Genomic DNA, 21,581 nt, shown 5'->3' with positions numbered 1-21,581 from the left:
TGTTATCTATATATCAACTCCAAATGGCCATCTATAGATCTAAGAGTGTTGTAAAGAAGAGATTCCGGCTGAAAATCTGGGCACCAATTCAGAATTGGATATGATTTATTGATTTTCCAGCTTATATAAGCTATAAGCTGTCAAATGAATTCATTTATTGTATATTTTGTAGGTTTTTCTCCCTTCCATTTAGTGTCTATTTCGTGCTGCTGTGCTCTGTGTTTTGTACAAAAATAAGTTTGTTGTATTTTCTGTATAATATCTGACTGTTTGCTGAAATAAAATAAAAAAAAATTAAAAAAAATATAAGGTAGACCAGCCAACGCGTTTTGTCCAAAAAGATGGACTTCTTCAGGGCACAAGTAATAACGTACAAGGTGATGGGCTAATCTATCTGTGACTTGAAAAGATGACTGGAATCTGGACAACTTAATCACTTTGATAATAATTTATTAGAATGTAACAGCTATATCCAAAAGGCAGTTGCTGGTTGGATGTCATACATCCTAAGAAGATCCTGGGCCCTTGATCCAGATGTGGATATACAATTCAAAAAGGGTCGATAAATCAATCAAACCCTATAATACCACTGCTCAGCACCGTACGAGACGCCAATGCAGAGTGTACAGTATGGTCTATAACCTTCCGGAAGATATAAGCCCAAGAGTGTGGGCAGACCACAAACAAATAGAGCGTCAAATGGGAAATCAGCCAGAAGTATCTGCTATGCCCAATAGCTCAGCACTATATTAAGCGTCGACATCACGAGGGGTCCGATTCCTGTTCGATCTCTTGTATAATTGTTGTGGCTCACTGGTTCACTGGTTAGAGGAGGTAGACCTGGAAGCAGACGTCAGCCCGGGACCAGGGTTCAATTCCCGGCTCGGTGGGGCCTTGAGTCCTAAAAATGTCCATGGACTCGACAATTCTCACTCCGGTGCCTACTCGATTCACGGGTTGACACTCTGCGACTCTGGGCAATAGCTTGCTTAATCTCCACAACGGCCCCTCGCGGCGGGATGCCTGGCTTTCACCCTGAGAATACCCTGCCGGGGCTATCTCACAGGGGAATACCAGGACGGGTTCCCTAAGCAAGCGCTTACAAACCGCTCGGTGATTTGCGCTATATAAATTCCTGTACATTTACATTTACAATTGTTTAAGTATTATTGTGTTGGTGCACCAATTGCTCTCTATGTGGAATCAATTAAAGAAATATTATATTGATCGATTACAAGAAGAAAGAAGCCTAAAGAATATAATAATTAATACTCACTTCAGCCAAAAAGAGTAACACATTTATTCATGATTTCAAACATATTATAACAAGTCCAATTTATATTTACAATGCAAGTGAAGTGATTTATACGTTCGTTAAAACGGGAAAAAGAATGTGACAATCTGACCCCAGTGAAGTGACCATAACCAACTCTCTGTTGAACATATAGTGACTTAAAATCAAACAACAGGTTATTGGAGTATTTTAAGGATGTCTTGTATGGTTCTGATTCAATAATCCAGACCCAGATTCTTCTCTGGTGCTTTATTTAGACTATCCATAGTAGTTGCTAACGACGTTTCGACCCTACTTGGGGTATGAGGGTCTCTTCAGGACATGATTTTCAAGAGTATTACTGCACGGTCTTGTCAAGTGAGACACGATCGTGCAGTAACACTCCTTGGGATCCGCCAATTGGAATTGATCAGACGGCCTCTTTCTGCGGCTCGTGGGATCACCTCTCTCTGTGGCACGTATGACCTCACACTCACCCCCTGGGTCAGGCTGCGGCTTGTGGGGTCACCTTTCCTTGTGGCACGTGTGACCTCACGCTCACCCCCTGGGTCAAGCTGCGCTCATGGGTCACCTCTCCCTGTGGCGCGTGTGACCTCTCGCTCACCCCCTAGGTCAGGCTGCGGCTTGTGGGGTCACCTTTCACTGTGGCGCGTGCGACCTCACGCTCACCCCCTAGGTCAGGCTGCGGCTTGTGGGATCACCTCTCCCTGTGGCACGTGTGACCTCACGCTCACCCCCTGGGTTAGGCTGCGGCTCGTGGGTCACCTCTCCCTGTGGCGCTTGTGACCTCTCGCTTACCCCCTTGGTCAGGCTGCGGCTTGTGGGGTCACCTTTCCCTGTGGCGCGTGTGACCTCACGCTCACCCCCTGGGTCAGGCTGCGGCTCGTGGGTCACCTCTCCCTGTGGCGCTTGTGACCTCTCACTCACCCCCTGGGTCAGGCTGTGGTTTGTGGGTCACCTCTCCCTGTGGCGCGTGACCTCACGCTCACCGCTTGGGTAAGGCTGCGGCTTGTGGGGTCACATCTCTCTGTGGCGAGTGTGACCTCACGCTCACCCCTAGGTCAGACTGCGGCTTGTGGGGTCACCTCTCTCTATGGTGCATGTGACCTCATTCTCACCCCTAGGTCAGGCTGCGGCTTGTGGGGTCACCTCTCTCTATGGTGCGTGTGACCTCACGCTCACCCCTAGGTCAGGCTACGGCTTGTGGGATCACCCCGCCCTGCGGCGAGTGTGACCTCACGCTCACCCTCTAGGTCAGGCTGCGGCTTGAGGGATCACCTCTTCCTGTGGCGCGTGTGAACCCACGCTCACCCATAGGTCAGGCAGCGGCTCGTGTGATTACCTCTCTCTATGGTACGTGTGACCTCACACTCACCCCTAGGTCAGGCTGTGGCTTGTGGGGTCACCTCTCCCTGTGGAAAGTGTGACCTCACGCTCACCCCTAGGTCAGGCTGCGGCTTGGGGGGTCACCTCTATCTGTGGCACGTGTGACCTCACGCTCACCCCCTAGGTAAGGCTGCGGCTTGTGGGATCAGCTCTCCCTGTGGCTCGTGTGACCTCAGGCTCACCCCCTGGTTCAGGCTGCGGTTTGTGGGTCACCTCCGCCTGTGGCGTGTGTGACCTCACGCTCACCCCCTGGGTCAGGCTGCGGCCGGTGGGGTCACATCTCCCTGTGGCGAGTGTGACCTCACGCTCACCCCTAGGTCAAGCTGCGGCTTGTGGGCTCACCTCTCTCTATGGTGCGTGTGACCTCACGCTCAACCCTAGGTCAGGCTGCGGCTTGTGGGGTCACCTCTCTCTATGGTGCGTGTGACCTCACGCTCACCCCTAGGTCATGCTGCGGCTCGTGGGCTCACCTCTCCCTGTGGCGCGTGTGACCTCACGCTCACCCCTGGGTCAGGCTGCGGCTCGTGGGGTCACCTCTCTCTGTGGCGAGTGTGACCTCATGCTCACCCCCTGGATCAGGCTGCGGCTCCTGCAATCACCTCTCTCTGTGGCACGTGTGACCTTACGCTCACCCCCTGGATCAGGCTGTGGCTCGTTCAATCCCCTCTCTCTGTGGCTCGTGTGACCTCACCCTCACCCCCTGGGTCAGGCTGCGGCTCGTGCAATCACCTCCCTCTGTGGCGTTTGAGATCTCACGCTCACCCCCTAGGTCAGGCTGCGGCTTGTGGGGTCACCTCTCTCTGTGGTGAGTGTGAACTCACGCTCACCCCCTGGGTCAGGCTTGTGGGGTCACCTCTCCCTGGGGCGAGTGTGACCTCACGCTCACCCCCTACAGTCACACACTTACCCCCTAGGTCCGGCTGTGGCTTGTGTGTGACCTCACGCTCACGCTCACCCCCTAGGTCAGGCTGCGGCTCGTGGGGTCACCTCTCTCTGTGGCACGTGTGACCTCATGCTCACCCCCAGGATCAGGCTGCGGCTCGTGCAATCACCTCTCTCTGTGGTGCTTGTGACCTCACGCTCACCCCCTAGGTCACGCTGCGTCTTGTTGGGTCACCTCTCTCTGTGGTGAATGTGACCTCACGCTCACCGCCTGGGTCAGGCGGCGGCTCGTGCAATCACCTCTCTCTGTGGCGTGCGTGACCTCACGCTCACCCCCTTGATCAGGTGGCGGCTCGTGCAATCACCTCTCTCTGTGGCGCGTGTGACCTCACGCTCACCCCCTAGGTCAGGCTGCGGCTTGTGCAATCACCTCTCTCTGTGGCGCGTGTGACCTCATGCTCACCCCCTAGGTCAGGCTGCGGCTCGTGCAATCACCTCTCTCTGTGGCGCGTGCGACCTCACCCTCACCCCCTGGGTCAGGCTGTGGCTTGTGGGGTCACCTCCACCTGTGGCGAGTGTGACCTCACTCTCACCTCTAGGTCAGGCTGCGGCTCGTGCAATCACCTCTCTCTGTGGCACCAGTGACCTTACGCTCACCCCTGGGTCAGGCTGAGGCTCGTGCAATCACCTCTCTCTGTGGAGCGTGTGACCTTACCCTCACCCCCTGGGTCAGACTATGGCTTGTGGGGTCACCTCCACCTGTGGCGAGTGTGGCCTCACGCTCACCCGCTGGATCAGGTTGCATCTCGTGCAATCACCTCTCTCTGTGGCGCGTGTGACCTCAAACTCACCCCTTGGGTCAGGCTTGTGGGGTCACCTGTCCCTGTGGTGAGAGTGACCTCACGCTCACCCCCTAGGTCAGGCTGCGGCTCGTGGGGTCACCTCTGTCTGTGGCACATGTGACCTCATGCTCACCCCCAGGATCAGGCTGCGGCTCGTGCAATCACCTCTCTCTGTGGTGCTTGTGACCTCACGCTCACCCCCTAGGTCAGGCTGCGTCTTGTGGGGTCACCTCTCTCTGTGGTGAATGTGACCTCACGCTCACCGCCTGGGTCAGGCGGCGGCTCGTGCAATCACCTCTCTCTATGGCGTGTGTGACCTCACGCTCACCCCCTTGATCAGGTGGCAGCTCGTGCAATCACCTCTCTCTGTGGCGCGTGTGACCTCACGCTCACCCCCTAGGTCAGGATGCGGCTCGTGCAATCACCTCTCTCTGTGGCGCGTGTGACCTCATGCTCACCCCCTAGGTCAGGCTGCGGCTCGTGCAATCACATCTCTCTGTGGCGCGTGCCACCTCACCCTCACCCCCTGGGTCAGGCTGTGGCTTGTGGGGTCACCTCCACCTGTGGCGAGTGTGACCTCACTCTCACCTCTAGGTCAGGCTGTGGCTCGTGCAATCACCTCTCTCTGTGGCACCAGTGACCTTACGCTCACCCCTGGGTCAGGCTGAGGCTCGTGCAATCACCTCTCTCTGTGGAGCGTGTGACCTTACCCTCACCCCCTGGGTCAGGCTATGGCTTGTGGGGTCACCTCCACCTGTGGCGAGTGTGGCCTCACGCTCACCCGCTGGATCAGGTTGCATCTCGTGCAATCACCTCTCTCTGTGGCGCGTGTGACCTCAAACTCACCCCTTGGGTCAGGCTTGTAGGGTCACCTGTCCCTGTGGTGAGTGTGACCTCACGCTCACCCCCTAGGTCAGGCTGCGGCTTGTTGGATCACCTCTCCCTGTGGCACGTGTGAACCGACGCTCACCCCTTGGGTCAGGCTGCAGTTTGTGGGTCACCTCTCCCTGTGCACATGTGACCTCACGCTCACCCCCTGGGTCAGGCTGCGGCTCGTGGGGTCACATCTCCCTGTGGCGAGTGTGACCTCACGCTCACCCCTAGGTCAGGCTGCGGCTTGTGGGGTCACCTCTCTCTATGGTGCTTGTGACCTCACAGTCACCCCTAGGTCAGGCTGCGGCTTGTGGAGTCACCTCTCTCTATGGTGTGTGTGACCTCACGCTCACCCGTAGGTCAGGCAGTGGCTCGTGCGATTACCTCTCTCTATGGTACGTGTGACCTCATGCTCAACCCTAGGTCAGGCTGCGGCTTGTGGGGTCACCTCTCCCTGTGGCAAGTGTGACCTCACGCTCAACCCTAGGTCAGGCTGTGGCTTGTGGGGTCACCTCTCTCTATGGTGCGTGTGACCTCACGCTCACCCCTAGGTCAGGCTGCGGCTCGTGGGCTCACCTCTCCCTGTGGCGCTTGTGACCTCACGCTCACCCCTGGGTCAGGCTGCGGCTCGTGGGGTCTCCTCTCCATGTGGCGAGTGTGACCTCATGCTCACCCCCTGGATCAGGCTGCGGCTCCTGCAATCACCTCTCTCTGTGGCACATGTGACCTTACGCTCACCCCCTGGATCAGGCTGAGGCTCGTGCAATCACCTCTCACTGTGGCGCATGTGACCTCACCCTCACTCCCTGGGTCAGGCTGCGGCTCGTGCAATCACCTCTCTCTGTGGCGCGTGAGATCTCACGCTCACCCCCTAGGTCAGGCTGCGGCTTGTAGGGTCACCTCCCTCTGTGATGAGTGTGAACTCACGCTCACTCCCTGGGTCAGGCTTGCGGGGTTACCTCTCCCTGTGGCGAGTGTGACCTCACGCTCACCCCCTACAGTCACACACTTACCCCCTAGGTCCGGCTGTGGCTTGTGTGTGAACTCACGCTCACCCCCTAGGTCAGGCTGCGGCTCGTGGGGTCCCTTCTCCCTGTGGCGCGTGTGACCTCATGCTCACCCCTAGGATCAGGCTGCGGCTCGTGCAATCACCTCTCTCTGTGGTTCGTGTGACCTCTGGCTCACCCCCTAGGTCAGGCTGCGTCTTGTGGGGTCACCTCTCTCTGTGGTGAGTGTGACCTCACGCTCACCGCCTGGGTCAGGCGGCGGCTCGTGCAATCACCTCTCTCTGTGGCGCATGTGACCTCACGCTCACCCCCTGGATCAGGTTGCGGCTCGTGCAATCACCTCTCTCTGTGGCGCGTCTGACCTCACGCTCACCCCCTAGGTCAGGCTGAGGCTCATGCAATCACCTCTCTCTGTGGTGCGTGTGACCTCATGCTCACCCCGTAGGTCAGGCTGCAGCTCGTGCAATCACCCCTCTCTGTGGCGCGTGTGACCTCACCCTCACCCCCTGGGTCAGGCTGTGGCTTGTGGGGTCACCTCCAACTGTGGCGAGTGTGACCTCACTCTCACCTCTAGGTCAGGCTGTGGCTCGTGCAATCACCTCTCTCTGTGGCATGAGTGACCTTACGCTCACCCCTGGGTCAGGCTGTGGCTCGTGCAATCACCTCTCTCAGTGGCGCGTGTGACCTCACCCTCACCCCATGGGTCAGGCTATGGCTTGTGGGGTCACCTCAACCTGTGGCGAGTGTGGCCTCACTCTCACCTCTAGGTCAGGCTGCGGCTCGTGCAATCACCTCTCTCTGTGGCACCAGTGACCTTACGCTCACCCCTGGGTCAGGCTGAGGCTCGTGCAATCACCTCTCACTGTGGCGCGTGGGACCTCACGCTCACCCCTGGGTCAGGCTGCGGCTTGTGAGATCACCTCTCCCTGTGGCGCGTGTGACCTCACCCTCACCCCCTGGGTCAGGCTTTGGCTTGTGGGGTCACCTCCACCTGTGGCGAGTGTGGCCTCACGCTCACCCGCTGGATCAGGTTGCGGCTCGTGCAATCACCTCTCTCTGTGGCGCATGTGACCTCACACTCACCCCTTGGGTCAGGCTTGTGGGGTCACCTTTCCCTGTGGCGAGTGTGACCTCACGCTCACCCCCTAGGTCAGGCTGTGCCTTGTGGGGAAACCTCTCTCTGTGGTGAGTGTGACCTCACGCTCACCCCCTGGGTCAGGCTTGTGGGGTCACCTCTCCCTGTGGTGAGTGTGACCTCACGCTCACCCCCTAGGTCAGGCTGCTGCTTGTGGGGTCACCTCTCTCTGTGGTGAGTGTGACCTCATGCACACCCCCTGGATCAGGCTGCGGCTCGTGGGATCACTGCTCTCTGTGGTGAGTGTGACCTCACGCTCCCCCTTAGGTCAGGCTGTGGCTTGTGGGGTCACCTCTCTCTGTGGTGAGTGTGACCTCACGCTCAACTCCCTGGGTCAGGCTTGTGGGGTCACCTCTCCCTGAGGTGAGTGTGACCTCACGCTCACCCCCTAGGTCAGGCTGCTGCTTGTGGGGTCACCTCTCTCTGTGGTGAGTGTGACCTCACGCTCACCCCCTGGGTCAGGTTTGTGGTGTCACCTCTCCCTGTGGCGAGTTTTACCTCACGCTCACCCCCTATAGTCACACACTCACCCCCTAGGTCCGGCTGCGGCTTGTGTGTCACCTCATGTTCACCCCCTGGGTCAGGCTGCGGCTCATGCGATCACCTCTCTCTATGGTGCGTGTGACCTCACGCTCACCCGTAGGTCAGGCTGTGGCTTGTGGGGTCACCTCTCCCTGTGGCGAGTGTGACCTCACGCTCACTCCTAGGTCACGCTGCGGCTTGTGGGGTCACCTCTCTCTGTGGCACGTGTGACCTCACACTCACCTCCTAGGTCAGGCTGCGGCTCGTGGGATCACCTCTCCCTGTGGCGCGTGTGATCTCACGCTCACCCCTGGGTCAGGCTGCGGCTCGTGCGATCACCTCTCACTGTGGCGCGTGGGACCTCACGCTCACCCCTGGGTCAGGCTGCGGCTTGTGAGATCACCTCTCCCTGTGGCGCGTGTGACCTCACCCTCACCCCCTGGGTCAGGCTATGGCTTGTGGGGTTACCTCCACCCATGGCGAGTGTGACCTCACGCTCACCCCCAAGGTCAGGCTGCGGCACGTGCAATCACCTCTCTCTGTGGCGCGTGTGACCTCACACACACCCCCTGGGTCAGGCTGTGGCTCGTGGGATCACCTCTCTCTGTGGCGAGTGTGACCTCACGCTCACCCCCTGGGTCAGGCTGTGGCTCGTGGGATCACCTCTCTCTGTGGCGAGTGTGACCGCATGCTCACCCCTGGGTCAGGCTGAGGCTCGTGCAATCACCTCTCTCTGTGGAGCGTGTGACCTTACCCTCACCCCCTGGGTCAGGCTATGGCTTGTGGGGTCACCTCCACCTGTGGCGAGTGTGGCCTCACGCTCACCCGCTGGATCAGGTTGCATCTCGTGCAATCACCTCTCTCTGTGGCGCGTGTGACCTCAAACTCACCCCTTGGGTCAGGCTTGTGGGGTCACCTGTCCCTGTGGTGAGAGTGACCTCACGCTCACCCCCTAGGTCAGGCTGCGGCTCGTGGGGTCACCTCTCTCTGTGGTGAATGTGACCTCACGCTCACCGCCTGGGTCAGGCGGCGGCTCGTGCAATCACCTCTCTCTGTGGCGTGTGTGACCTCACGCTCACCCCCTTGATCAGGTGGCAGCTCGTGCAATGACCTCTCTCTGTGGCGCGTGTGACCTCACGCTCACCCCCTAGGTCAGGCTGCGGCTCGTGCAATCACCTCTCTCTGTGGCGCGTGTGACCTCATGCTCACCCCCTAGGTCAGGCTGCGGCTCGTGCAATCACCTCTCTCTGTGGCGCGTGCGACCTCACCCTCACCCCCTGGGTCAGGCTGTGGCTTGTGGGGTCACCTCCACCTGTGGCGAGTGTGACCTCACTCTCACCTCTAGGTCAGGCTGCGGCTCGTGCAATCACCTCTCTCTGTGGCACCAGTGATCTTACGCTCACCCCTGGTCAGGCTGAGGCTCGTGCAATCACCTCTCTCTGTGGAGCGTGTGACCTTACCCTCACCCCCTGGGTCAGGCTATGGCTTGTGGGGTCACCTCCACCTGTGGCGAGTGTGGCCTCACGCTCACCCGCTGGATCTGGTTGCATCTCCTGCAATCACCTCTCTCTGTGGCGCGTGTGACCTCAAACTCACCCCTTGGGTCAGGCTTGTGGGGTCACCTGTCCCTGTGGTGAGTGTGACCTCACGCTCACCCCCTAGGTCAGGCTGCGGCTTGTGGGATCACCTCTCCCTGTGGCACGTGTGAACCGACGCTCACCCCCTGGGTCAGGCTGCAGTTTGTGGGTCACCTCTCCCTGTGGCACATGTGACCTCACGCTCACCCCCTGGGTCAGGCTGCGGCTCGTGGGGACACATCTCCCTGTGGCGAGTGTGACCTCACGCTCACCCCTAGGTCAGGCTGCGGCTTGTGGGGTCACCTCTCTCTATGGTGCTTGTGACCTCACGGTCACCCCTAGGTCAGGCTGCGGCTTGTGGAGTCACCTCTCTCTATGGTGTGTGTGACCTCACGCTCACCCGTAGGTCAGGCAGTGGCTCGTGCGATTAACTCTCTCTATTGTACGTGTGACCTCATGCTCAACCCTAGGTCAGGCTCCGGCTTGTGGGGTCACCCCTCCCTGTGGCAAGTGTGACCTCACGCTCAACCCTAGGTCAGGCTGCGGCTCGTGGGCTCACCTCTCTCTATGGTGCGTGTGACCTCACGCTCACCCCTGGGTCAGGCTGCGGCTCGTGGGGTCTCCGCTCCATGTGGCGAGTGTGACCTCATGCTCACCCCCTGGATCAGGCTGCGGCTCCTGCAATCACCTCTCTCTGTGGCACATGTGACCTTACGCTCACCCCCTGGATCAGGCTGAGGCTCGTGCAATCACCTCTCACTGTGGCGCATGTGACCTCACCCTCACTCCCTGGGTCAGGCTGCGGCTCGTGCAATCACCTCTCTCTGTGGCGCGTGAGATCTCACGCTCACCCCCTAGGTCAGGCTGCGGCTTGTAGGGTCACCTCTCTCTGTGGTGAGTGTGAACTCACGCTCACCCCCTGGGTCAGGCTTGTGGGGTTACCTCTCCCTGTGGCTTGTGTGTGAACTCACGCTCACCCCCTAGGTCAGGCTGCGGCTCGTGGGGTCACCCCTCCCTGTGGCGCGTGTGACCTCATGCTCACCCCCAGGATCAGGCTGCGGCTCGTGCAATCACCTCTCTCTGTGGTTCGTGTGACCTCTGGCTCACCCCCTAGGTCAGGCTGCGTCTTGTGGGGTCACCTCTCTCTGTGGTGAGTGTGACCTCACGCTCACCGCCTGGGTCAGGCGGCGGCTCGTGCAATCACCTCTCTCTGTGGCGCATGTGACCTCACGCTCACCCCCTGGATCAGGTTGCGGCTCGTGCAATCACCTCTCTCTGTGGCGCGTGTGACCTCACGCTCACCCCCTAGGTCAGGCTGAGGCTCGTGCAATCACCTCTCTCTGTGGTGCGTGTGACCTCATGCTCACCCCCTAGGTCAGGCTGCAGCTCGTGCAATCACCCCTCTCTGTGGCGCGTGTGACCTTACCCTCACCCCCTGGGTCAGGCTGTGGCTTGTGGGGTCACCTCCAACTGTGGCGAGTGTGACCTCACTCTCACCTCTAGGTCAGGCTGTGGCTCGTGCAATCACCTCTCTCTGTGGCATGAGTGACCTTACGCTCACCCCTGGGTCAGGCTGTGGCTCGTGCAATCACCTCTCTCAGGGGCGCGTGTGACCTCACCCTCACCCCATGGGTCAGGCTATGGCTTGTGGGGTCACCTCCACCTGTGGCGAGTGTGGCCTCACTCTCACCTCTAGGTCAGGCTGCGGCTCGTGCAATCACCTCTCTCTGTGGCACCAGTGACCTTACGCTCACCCCTGGGTCAGGCTGAGGCTCGTGCAATCACCTCTCACTGTGGCGCGTGGGACCTCACGCTCACCCCTGGGTCAGGCTGCGGCTTGTGAGATCACCTCTCCCTGTGGCGCGTGTGACCTCACCCTCACCCCCTGGGTCAGGCTATGGCTTGTGGGGTCACCTCCACCTGTGGCGAGTGTGGCCTCACGCTCACCCGCTGGATCAGGTTGCGGCTCGTGCAATCACCTCTCTCTGTGGCGCATGTGACCTCACACTCACCCCTTGGGTCAGGCTTGTGGGGTCACCTCTCCCTGTGGCGAGTGTGACCTCACGCTCACCCCCTAGGTCAGGCTGTGCCTTGTGGGGAAACCTCTCTCTGTGGTGAGTGTGACCTCACGCTCACCCCCTGGGTCAGGCTTGTGGGGTCACCTCTCCCTGTGGTGAGTGTGACCTCACGCTCACCCCCTAGGTCAGGCTGCTGCTTGTTGGGTCACCTCTCTCTGTGGTGAGTGTGACCTCATGCACACCCCCTGGATCAGGCTGCGGCTCGTGGGATCACTGCTCTCTGTGGTGAGTGTGACCTCACGCTCACCCCCTGGGTCAGGTTTGTGGTGTCACCTCTCCCTGTGGCGAGTTTTACCTCACGCTCACCCCCTATAGTCACACACTCACCCCCTAGGCCCGGCTGCGGCTTGTGTGTCACCTCATGTTCACCCCCTGGGTCAGGCTGCGGCTCATGCGATCACCTCTCTCTCTGGTGCGTGTGACCTCACGCTCACCCGTAGGTCAGGCTGCGGCTTGTCGGGTCACCTCTCCCTGTGGCATGTGTGACCTCACACTCACCCCCTAGGTCAGGCTGCGGCTCGTGGGATCACCTCTCCCTGTGGCGCGTGTGATCTCACGCTCACTCCTAGGTCACGCTGCGGCTTGTGGGGCCACCTCTCTCTGTGGCACGTGTGACCTCACACTCACCCCCTAGGTCAGGCTGCGGCTCGTGGGATCACCTCTCCCTGTGGCGCGTGTGATCTCACGCTCACCCCTGGGTCAGGCTGCGGCTCGTGCGATCACCTCTCACTGTGGCGCGTGGGACCTCACACTCACCCCTGGGTCAGGCTGCGGCTTGTGAGATCACCTCTCCCTGTGGCGCGTGTGACCTCACCCTCACCTCCTGGGTCAGGCTATGGCTTGTGGGGTTACCTCCACCCATGGCGAGTGTGACCTCACGCTCACCCCCAAGGTCAGGCTGCGGCACGTGCAATCACCTCTCTCTGTGGCGCGTGTGACCTCACGCTCACCCCCTGGGTCAGGCTGTGGCTCGTGGGATCACCTCTCTCTGTGGCGAGTGTGACCTCACGCTCACCCCCTGGGTCAGGCTGTGGCTCGTGGGATCACCTCTCTCTGTGGCGAGTGTGACCGCATGCTCACCCCCTGGGTCAGGCTGTGGCTCGTGGGGTCACCTCTCTCTGTCGCATGTGTGACCTCACGCTCACCCCAAGGTCAGGCTGCGGCTTGTGGGATCACCTCTCGCTGTGGCGCGTGTGACCTCACGGTCACCCCAAGGTCAGGCTGTGGCTTGTGTGATCACCTCTCCCTGTGGCGAGTGTGACCTCAAGCTCACCCCCGGGGTCAGGCTGCGGCTCATGGGGTCCCATCTCTCGGTGGCGTATGTGACCTCACGCTCACCCCCTAGGTCAGGCTGTGGCTCATGCAATCACCTCTCTCTGTGGCGCGTGTGACCTCACCCTCACCCCCTGGGTCAGGCTCTGGCTTGTGGGGTCACCTCCACCTGTGGCGAGTGTGACCTCCCGCTCACCCCCTAGGTCAGGCTGCGGCTTGTGCAATCACCTCTCTCTGTGGCGCGTGTGACCTCATGCTCACCTCCTAGGTCAGGCTGTGGCCCGTGGGGGTCACCTCTCCCTGGGGCGCGTGTGACCTCACAATTTGGTGGCCGATTACGCATCTGACAGGAGTTTACAGAGTCAACAGCTAAAAAAAACTCTAATAGCGTATAGTCTGGGCATGCATTTTTCAAAAGATCTAATGCCTTCCTGGAAACGACAATCAGAAAGTGCTAACTGCAGACTATGCGGATACAAGAACGAAACAGTGTCACACATATTATGTGTATGTCAACAAAGCAGTTACTAGAAAAGGAACAGACATAAGGAACTTTCCCGTCCAGAACAAAAAATAGAAGTACAGGGACAGAATCCAAAAGACAAAATTGAAACAAACGGACTTAGGACGCTTCTTTACCAAGTAATTTGATAACCGAAATCATTTTTGATACACAATAACCAGACTCCATTTCAATTTTTACTTGTATTTTAAATTTGTCGTTGCACTGTTTTTATCGTTTGTAAATATTGTAATGATTTTAATTAATCACACAATAAAATGATGATGATGATGAGTTTACAGAGTCGACTCCCCTCTGCCACTTCTCCACTGGAGGGGGCCTGGAAGGAGTGGGGGAGGGGGCGGGAGGCGGGGCTCTTCCAAGTGGACACCCTGTGCCTGGTCCCTCCCTTCTCCATCCCTCTCGCCTCCTTTTTCCCTCTCTCTACCCTCGGCTGTCGTTTGCCCAACTGATTCTTTTCCTCTTTTTTATGTCTTCTTTAGTTCTTCTCTGTTAAGTTCCCCTCATTGCCCTCCCGTGCCCTCCTCCTGCCCTCCTCCTGCCCTCCCCTGCCCTCCTCCTGCCCTCCCGTGCCCTCCTTCTGCCCTCCTCTCCGCTCCCCCTGACCTGTGGTGTCTCTGCTTCTGTAAGCTTTTCGTTAAATATTATTATTTTTAGATGATAATAATCTTCCTAAATAATAATAAATAAATAAAAAATGTCTATAAAATTAACAATTATGTTTGTAAAACACATTTAAGAATGGGGATCGCAGCTCGCAAGGCCGTGTGGTTATTAGTGATAATAATAATAACAATAAAAGTCGCTGCGCTTCTACAGGGCACCATAAGAAGTAAATGGCCCCAGTGCGGGGGTAGAAACTTTTCTATAGAACCACCCTGTTCCCTGCACATTCCTGCCCACAGCCGTCTGCCCCAAGCACCACTGCCCTCAGCTCCATCCCCTTTGACCCTTGGTTCCACTGCCCTCAGCCCCACTGCCCTCAGTCCCAGAGCCTCTGCCCCTCGGCCCCTCTGCCCTCAGTCCCACTCCCGTCAGCACCAGCCCCTCAGCCCCAGCCCACTACCCCACTGCCCTCAACCCCTCAGTCCCAGCACCCCAGTCCACTACCCCACTGGCCTCAGACCCTCAGTCCCAGCCCCCCAGCCCTCAGCCCCACTGCCTTCAGCCCCCCAGTCCTAGCACCCCAGCTGTCCGCCCCTCTGCCCTCAGCCCCTCAGTCCCAGCCCTCAGCCCCACTGCCCTCAGCCCCTCAGTCCCAGCCCTCAGCCCCACTGCCCTCAGTCCCAGCACCCCAGTCCACTACCCCACTGCCCTCAGACCCTCAGTCCCAGCCCCCGAGCCCTCAGCCCCCCAGCCCTCAGCCCCACTGCCCTCAGCCCCTCAGTCCCAGCACCCCAGTCCACTACCCCACTGCCCTCAGACCCTCAGTCCCAGCCCCCGAGCCCTCAGCCCCCCAGCCCTCAGCCCCACTGCCCTCAGCCCCTCAGTCCCAGCACCCCAGTCCACTACCCCACTGCCCTCAGACCCTCAGTCCCAGCCCCCGAGCCCTCAGCCCCCCAGCCCTCAGCCCCACTGCCCTCGGCCCCAGCCCCGCCGTCCCAGCCCTCAGCCCCACTGCCCTCAATCCCAGCCCTCACCTGGGGCCTTGTCCACGCGCCCTCCGCGGCTCCCGCACAGGCGCACCTTGGAGACGAGCAGCAGCAGGTGCTTCTGGCACAGGGACTTGGTGCCCCGGGGGCAGACCTTGCGCTGGGGGGGCAGCGGGCGGGTCACCACGGCCTCTCGGGTCTCCCGTTTCTGGCGGATCAAGGTGCTGGCGAGGGCGGCCATGGCTGCGCCATCCAGGCGCCGGGGGAGCGGCGAGAAACCCCCTCCCGGGGGACGAGGAGCTGCGGCTACATCCCCGGATCAGATCCGCGGAGCTCCGGGGGCTGCAGCATCCTTCCGAGCCCAGGAGAGGCAGCGCGGAGGGTCGGCGTGCCTGCTGCAGAGAGCTGCTCACGGCTTCATCCTTCTGTGGGCAGAAGCATCTCCAAGAGTTGGTGCACCGGTTACCGAGAGGTGTCTGTGAGCTCTCGGTGCCTCATGCCTCCATCCTTCCTGGGTCGAAGCAGCTGCAAGTGTTAATGCGCCGGCTACAGAGATGTGTCTCGGAGCTCTAAGTGCCTTGTACCTCCATTCTTACTGGGTGAAAGCAACTCCACGTGTTAATGCGCCTCCTACAGAGACCTGCCTGTAACCTCCTGCTGTCTCATGCCTCCATCCTTCCTGGGTCGAAGCAGCCCCAGGCGTTAATGCGCCTGCTACAGAGAGGTGCCTGTAAGCTCCTGCTATCTCATGCCTCCACCCTTCCTGGGTTGAAGCAGCTGCAAGTGTTAATGCACCGGCTACAGAGATGTGTCTGTGAGCTCTAAGTGCCTTGTGCCTCCATTCTTCCTGTGTGAAAGCAGCTCCACGTGTTAATGCGCCTGCTACAGAGACCTGTCTGTGAGCTCCTGATATCTTTTGCCTCCATCCTTCCTGGGGCGAAGCAGCATTAATGCGTCTGCTACAAAGGTCTGCGTACAAGCTCCTGCTGTCTCATTCCTCCATCCTTCCTGGGTCGAAGCAGCCCCAGGCGGCAATGCGCCTGCTACAGAGACCTGTCTGTAAGCTCCTGTTGTCTCGTGCCTCCACCCTTCCAAGGGCAGAAGCAGCTCCTAAGGTTAAGGTGCCTGGTGCAGACGTCTGTGTCGAAGTTGCAGGTGGCTCGCGCCTCCACCCTTCCTGGGGCCGCAGCAGCTCCCAGGTGGCACCGCACCTCCAGACGCTACGGCATCTGCAGCAGAGATGGGCACGGAGGCTGCAGGGCACTCGTGCCTACTTCCATCCTGGAGGAGAAGCCGCTCCAGGTCCTGGGTGCCAGTTGCAGACCAATGCCCCTCTCCCTTCCAAGGTTCACAACATGAGAAGCGTCGAACTGGGCACCGTCAACACCTATTTATGAAAGCGCCTAGAGGCACCGGTTGTGCCTTGAGGTTGTGATGCCAGGACTCCCAGGTTCGCCCAGCCTCGCCGCGCACACCGATCTTTGGGGCGCTGCGGGTCCTGCCAGGTGCAGTTGATGCGAGAGTAGGGATGCTGAACATTATCCCAGCCCGCCCTGCCTGGGAGGGGCGGGGGCGCCGCCGTGACAGGGAGGCGGCGGCACGGATTCTGCCCTAGAGACGCGAGATCCGCCGCCTTTCCTGCAGGATCACCCAGGATCCGCGAGGGATGCCGAAACCGACAACGGCAGTGTGTATTGAGCAAGATCACGGGCTCGCCGGGGGCAGAGCGGGGTGAGCCGTGCACTCCGGGGGTCACCCGCAGCAGCCGGGCACGGATCTTGGGGGTAAGGATGAGGGGGCCTTGAAGGAGGTGAGGGGGTGAGATGCTGCAGAGAGTGGAGGCAGGGGACTGACCCTGGGCGCGGTGTAGAGGTCACAGGGAGACAATTGCCCCAGGGCCAGTGCAGAGTGTGGGAGGAGGGAATCAACCACGGAGGTAGAGCAGAAAGTGCATCTAGGGAGGGGTGAGCTCCTGGCTCTTGAGTGACGGGTGGAGATAAGGCAGAATAGGGGGTGCGAGACCTCAAAACTAGAGTGGATGTGGGGGCGGTGATTAAGTCCTTTAACTAGAAGGGAGGTGGGGCATGAAAACCTGATCTAGTCTGGAGGTGGGGTGGGGGGGCATGGAGCTAGTGTGGAGGCGGGGAGGGCATGAGGTCCTGGAGCTAGTGTGGAGGCGGGGAGGGCATGAGGTGTGGAGGCGGGGAGGGCATGAGGTCCTGGAGCTAGTGTGGAGACGGGGAGGGCATGAGGTCCTGGAGCTAGTGTGGAGGCGGGGGAGGGCATGAGGTCCTGGAGCTAGTGTGGAGGCGGGGAGGGCATGAGGTCCTGGAGCTAGTGTGGAGACGGGGAGGGCATGAGGTCCTGGAGCTAGTGTGGAGGCGGGGGAGGGCATGAGGTCCTGGAGCTAGTGTGGAGTCGGGGAGGGCATGAGGTCCTGGAGCTAGTGTGGAGGCGGGGGAGGGCATGAGGTCCTGGAGCTAGTGTGGAGGCGGGGGAGGGCATGAGGTCCTGGAGCTAGTGTGGGGGTGGGGAGGGCATGAGGTCCTGGATCTAGTGTGGAGGCCGGGTGTAGTATTATCTCCATGTTTATTAATTGTACATTCCATGGCCGTGGAATGTTCTTGTGTTGTGATTCTATGAGTGGCAGTTGCCGCCTGACAGCTGATGGATAAGGTGCATATCAATAAACCTGATCTAAGGATTATTTGGACTGTGTATTTATTGATACTTTTCACTGGCGACGAGGACGGGATGAAAGAAGATGAAAGAAGCACCTTAACGTCAAGCTAAGTACTTTGCTGTATTTTGAAAGGAAAACCCTTCGTGTAATTATTTTTTAAAAAAAGAAACTCTGTTTTTAAATAGAACAGAGTGTTCCTGCAACTCGATCTTCACTTCCCCAGCGGCAGTGTATTTAAAAAGGGAGTTTATATATATATTCCCCAGCGGCAGTGAATTTAATATACATTATGGGAAGGAGTGTTTAACGTTTTTATCTGTTCGTCTTCCATAATTGAAACTGCTCGAGAGTTACAGGATGACCTTGGAAGGGTTTTGCGCATTTAAACGGCAATAAAGTGGAAGCAAAACGTGTGATTCTGGCAGAGGAAAGATTTGTCAGTTACCGTTTTTTTTTTCTTTGAAGAGGAGATCCTTTCCTTTCAAGTTGTTTTGTTGACTGGTGACGTAGGTGAACCAGTCTCTGGGTATTGGCGGATGTCTCCCATGGCAACAGGTTCGTGCGTGTGACATAGCAGTCTGACCACGCTTTCTCAAGTCGTTTCTAGACTGCGCAAGAACACAGATCACCGGCAGAGGTTGTAATTTGACAAATATCTTCCTGTGCTAAAGGAAGGTGAAGTTAATTGGAATCATTTCAGATTTATGACGTTTTTCATTTGAAAGAGCCTTTAAGTTCGTTTTGGAGAAAGTGGAAGAAGAGTGAATTAATTTTTGGTTTATTTATTTGTAAAATTATAGAAATTTTAGTTGCTCTTAGATTAATTCATTACTTATAAAAAGGTCGCTTTGATGGTTTAAAAATAAAATCCTGCATTATTCTCTATTCACAAACCAAAAGGAATTGTTATAAAAAAAAGTGAACATTTTATTTAATTCAGTACATGTGGTGGTTGTAAACATTAGTATTTATTATGCAGAATGTGACCACTCCTCCATTTTTTTTAAGTGATCCAGGAGAGCCAAAGGTAAAATGGAGTAAGTGGAAGAAGATATTTGCGCATTACGCAAAAGTATGTGGTACCAATTTAAGTGCGGAAAGGAAACATTCCTTACTCTTACATTGTCTTGGTGGGGAGGGGCAGGAGGTGCTTGAAAATTTGCCGGAGTTATCTCAACAAGAACAAAGGGGTTTGGATGAGTATGAGGTGTGTTTACTACAATTAGATAAACATTATTTACCGCGTATGAGTACCATTATGGAGAGATATCATTTTGGGAAACGTGAGCAGGGAAATGATGAATCTGTGGAAGAGTATATTACTGCTCTAAGAAAATTGTCTTCTACTTGCAAGTATGGTGCTGTGAATGAAGAACGTATTAGAGATCAGTTTGTTTTGAAGTGTAGGGAGGATAAGATCAGAGAAGAGTTGTGGCTCAAAGATGAACCTCCTTTAGAAGAGGTAATTGGGATAGCAAAAAGGGTGGAACATATGTTGAAATGTGTGAATGAATTAAAAAATGATAAAGGAAAGGTTGAAGAGAAAGTGGAAGAGGTTAAGGTTGATGTAGCTCAAATTAAAGAGGTGAAACCTGTCGTAAAGGAGATGGGTAAAGAGGAAACTAATGTAGCTGGTTTTACCTGTTATAGATGTGGAAAGTTAGGGCATAAGGCAAATTCTAGGTTTTGTCCAGCCATGAACTTTGTTTGTCATGGTTGTGGTAAAAAGGGACATTTTGTTAAATTTTGTAAAGCTAAGGATAGGAAGGTAGTTAACAAAGAGGTTAAGGAGGTTATCTGTCAGATAAAAGTCAAAGATGAGCAGGATCATCCTACTGGTGTGATAAAGATAGATGACATAGAGATAGAGGTGAAGTTTGACTCTTGTGCCCGCATTACCATCGTTTCAAGGGAAATGTATGAGAAGTATTTTAAAAACAAAAACAAACTGAGGAGAATGGATGTGTGTCCAGGTGGATATGGAGGTGCACCCATTACTATGATGGGTTATTTTGATGCTTCCATTGAATTTGGGAAAAGAATAACTGTGGGTAAAATTTATGTTTCAAAGGTTGGAGATTCTTTGATAGGATGGCCTCATCAGCGTGCTTTGGGTGTGGTCTTGAATCCTAACTCGGATCCTCAAGTCCAGATTCAGGAGGTGGAGTCAAAGGCAAATGCATTTATGGAAGAATTTCCAAAACTTTTTCGTTCTGAATTAGGATGTCTAAAAGGTTATAAACATTCTATAAAAATAAAAAAGGAAGCTGTACCTGTGATTGCTAAGGTTAGGAGAATTCCTATAGCAATTCAGGGAAAAGTGGAACAAGAACTTAAAAAATTACAAGAACAGGATATTATTACTTCAGTAGAGGCGACTGAATGGTTGGCGCCTGTGGTTGTCGCTGACAAACCCAATGGTGAGATAAGACTCTGTTGTGATTTAAGATCATTAAACAAGGAAGTAGTGGTGGATAAATTTCCCCTACCTAATATTGATGAACTGTTAGCAACTTTAGGTGATTCTAAAGTGTTTACAACTCTTGATCTAACACAAGCTTATCATCAAATAGAATTGACACAGGAATCACAAGAGCTTACAGCTTTTATAACGCCTATGGGTGCATTCAAATTTAAACGTATGCCTTTTGGCCTTGTGTCGGCTGCGTCCGTCTTTCAACGGGTCATGCATTCGATACTGAAGGGGATTAAATGTGTGAAATGTTATCAAGATGATTTATTGATATATGGTGTGAATCAACTGGAACATGATAAGACTTTAAGATTGGTCCTGAAAAGGTTGGAAAATGCTGGTTTAACCTTGAAATATGAAAAATGTAAGTTCTCTGTAAATGAGGTGAATTATTTAGGACATCATATCTCATCTGATGGTATTGCTCCTAAAAGAGATTTGGTTGACACTATTGAGAAGTTGTCATCCCCGAAAAGTAAGGAGGAGGTGGTTTCATTTCTTGGAATGGTTGAATACTACGGAAAGTTCATAAACAATTTGGCTGGGAAAAGTGGTAGTTTGAGGAATCTATTAGGTAAGAATAAGGAATTCAAGTGGACCGATGAATGTGAAAATGAATTCTGTGATATTAAGAAAGATTTGTTTAATGCTCCGGATTTACAAGCATTTGTACCTTTTGAAGAGACTTTTGTTGTAACTGATGCTAGTTCTAAGGGTGTGGGTGCTGTTTTGAAACAAAGGAGGAATGGAGAAGAGAAACTCATTGCTTGTGCTTCTAGGAGTCTGAGGGGTGCAGAGTTGAACTACTCTGTCATAGAGAAAGAGGCACTAGCCATTTATTGGGCGTTGAGGAAGTTTAAGAATTTTCTATGGGGTATGAAATTCATGGTCTGCACTGATCATAAGCCTTTGAGAGAGATTTTTATGTTGAAAGGTTTGGATTGTGTTTCATCTAGGATTCGTAAATGGGTAATTGGTCTTCAGGAGTTTAATTTTGGTGTTGAGTATATTCCTGGAGTTGAAAATGTGTTTGCTGATTGTTTGTCACGATTGGTGGATGAGGTTCAGGGAGTTGATCTTGAGGATGAGACATGTGATAATGATGTAAATGTATGTGAGATTACCTCGGGTGCCATACTTGAAGAGGAGTGGTTAGAGGAAATTGGTAAGGATTCAGAAATTGTAGGTGTAATTGCCAAAATCAAAGGTAATGTTAATTGGGATAGTTCGTTTGGTAAAGTGTGGCGTATGGTTGAAAATGAACTTTCGGTGGAGAATGGTATCCTTTTGAGGGGAACTAAGTTAATTCCTCCTAGTTCTTTGAGGAAAAGATTGGTTGAAGAAGCGCATCAGGGTCACTTAGGGATTGTTAAGACTAAGGAGAGAATTAGATGTTCATTTTGGTGGCCAGGAATGGATCAGGAAATTGAAAGGGAGGTTAG

At 55.5% G+C, this 21,581-nt stretch overlaps 1 protein-coding gene across 1 annotated transcript in view; it reads right to left on the bottom strand.

Moving 5' to 3' along the window:
* The window catches only part of FGF11 (fibroblast growth factor 11), a 369,209-nt gene extending 352,730 nt beyond the window's left edge, over positions 1 to 16,479 (bottom strand). Inside the window, exon 1 of the mRNA XM_086946625.1 lies at positions 15,032 to 16,479. Coding sequence (XP_086802751.1) covers positions 15,032 to 15,224 — 193 coding nt within the window. The 5' untranslated portion in view covers positions 15,225 to 16,479. The remainder of the gene's footprint in view (positions 1 to 15,031) is intronic.
* Positions 16,480 to 21,581: the final 5,102 nt, after the last annotated feature.

Source organism: Lissotriton vulgaris, chromosome 12, assembly GCF_964263255.1.
Source record: "Lissotriton vulgaris chromosome 12, aLisVul1.2, whole genome shotgun sequence".
Taxonomy (NCBI): domain Eukaryota; kingdom Metazoa; phylum Chordata; class Amphibia; order Caudata; family Salamandridae; genus Lissotriton; species Lissotriton vulgaris.
Note: the sequence above shows the minus strand (reverse complement) of the source record. Positions and strands in the feature narration are given on the sequence as shown.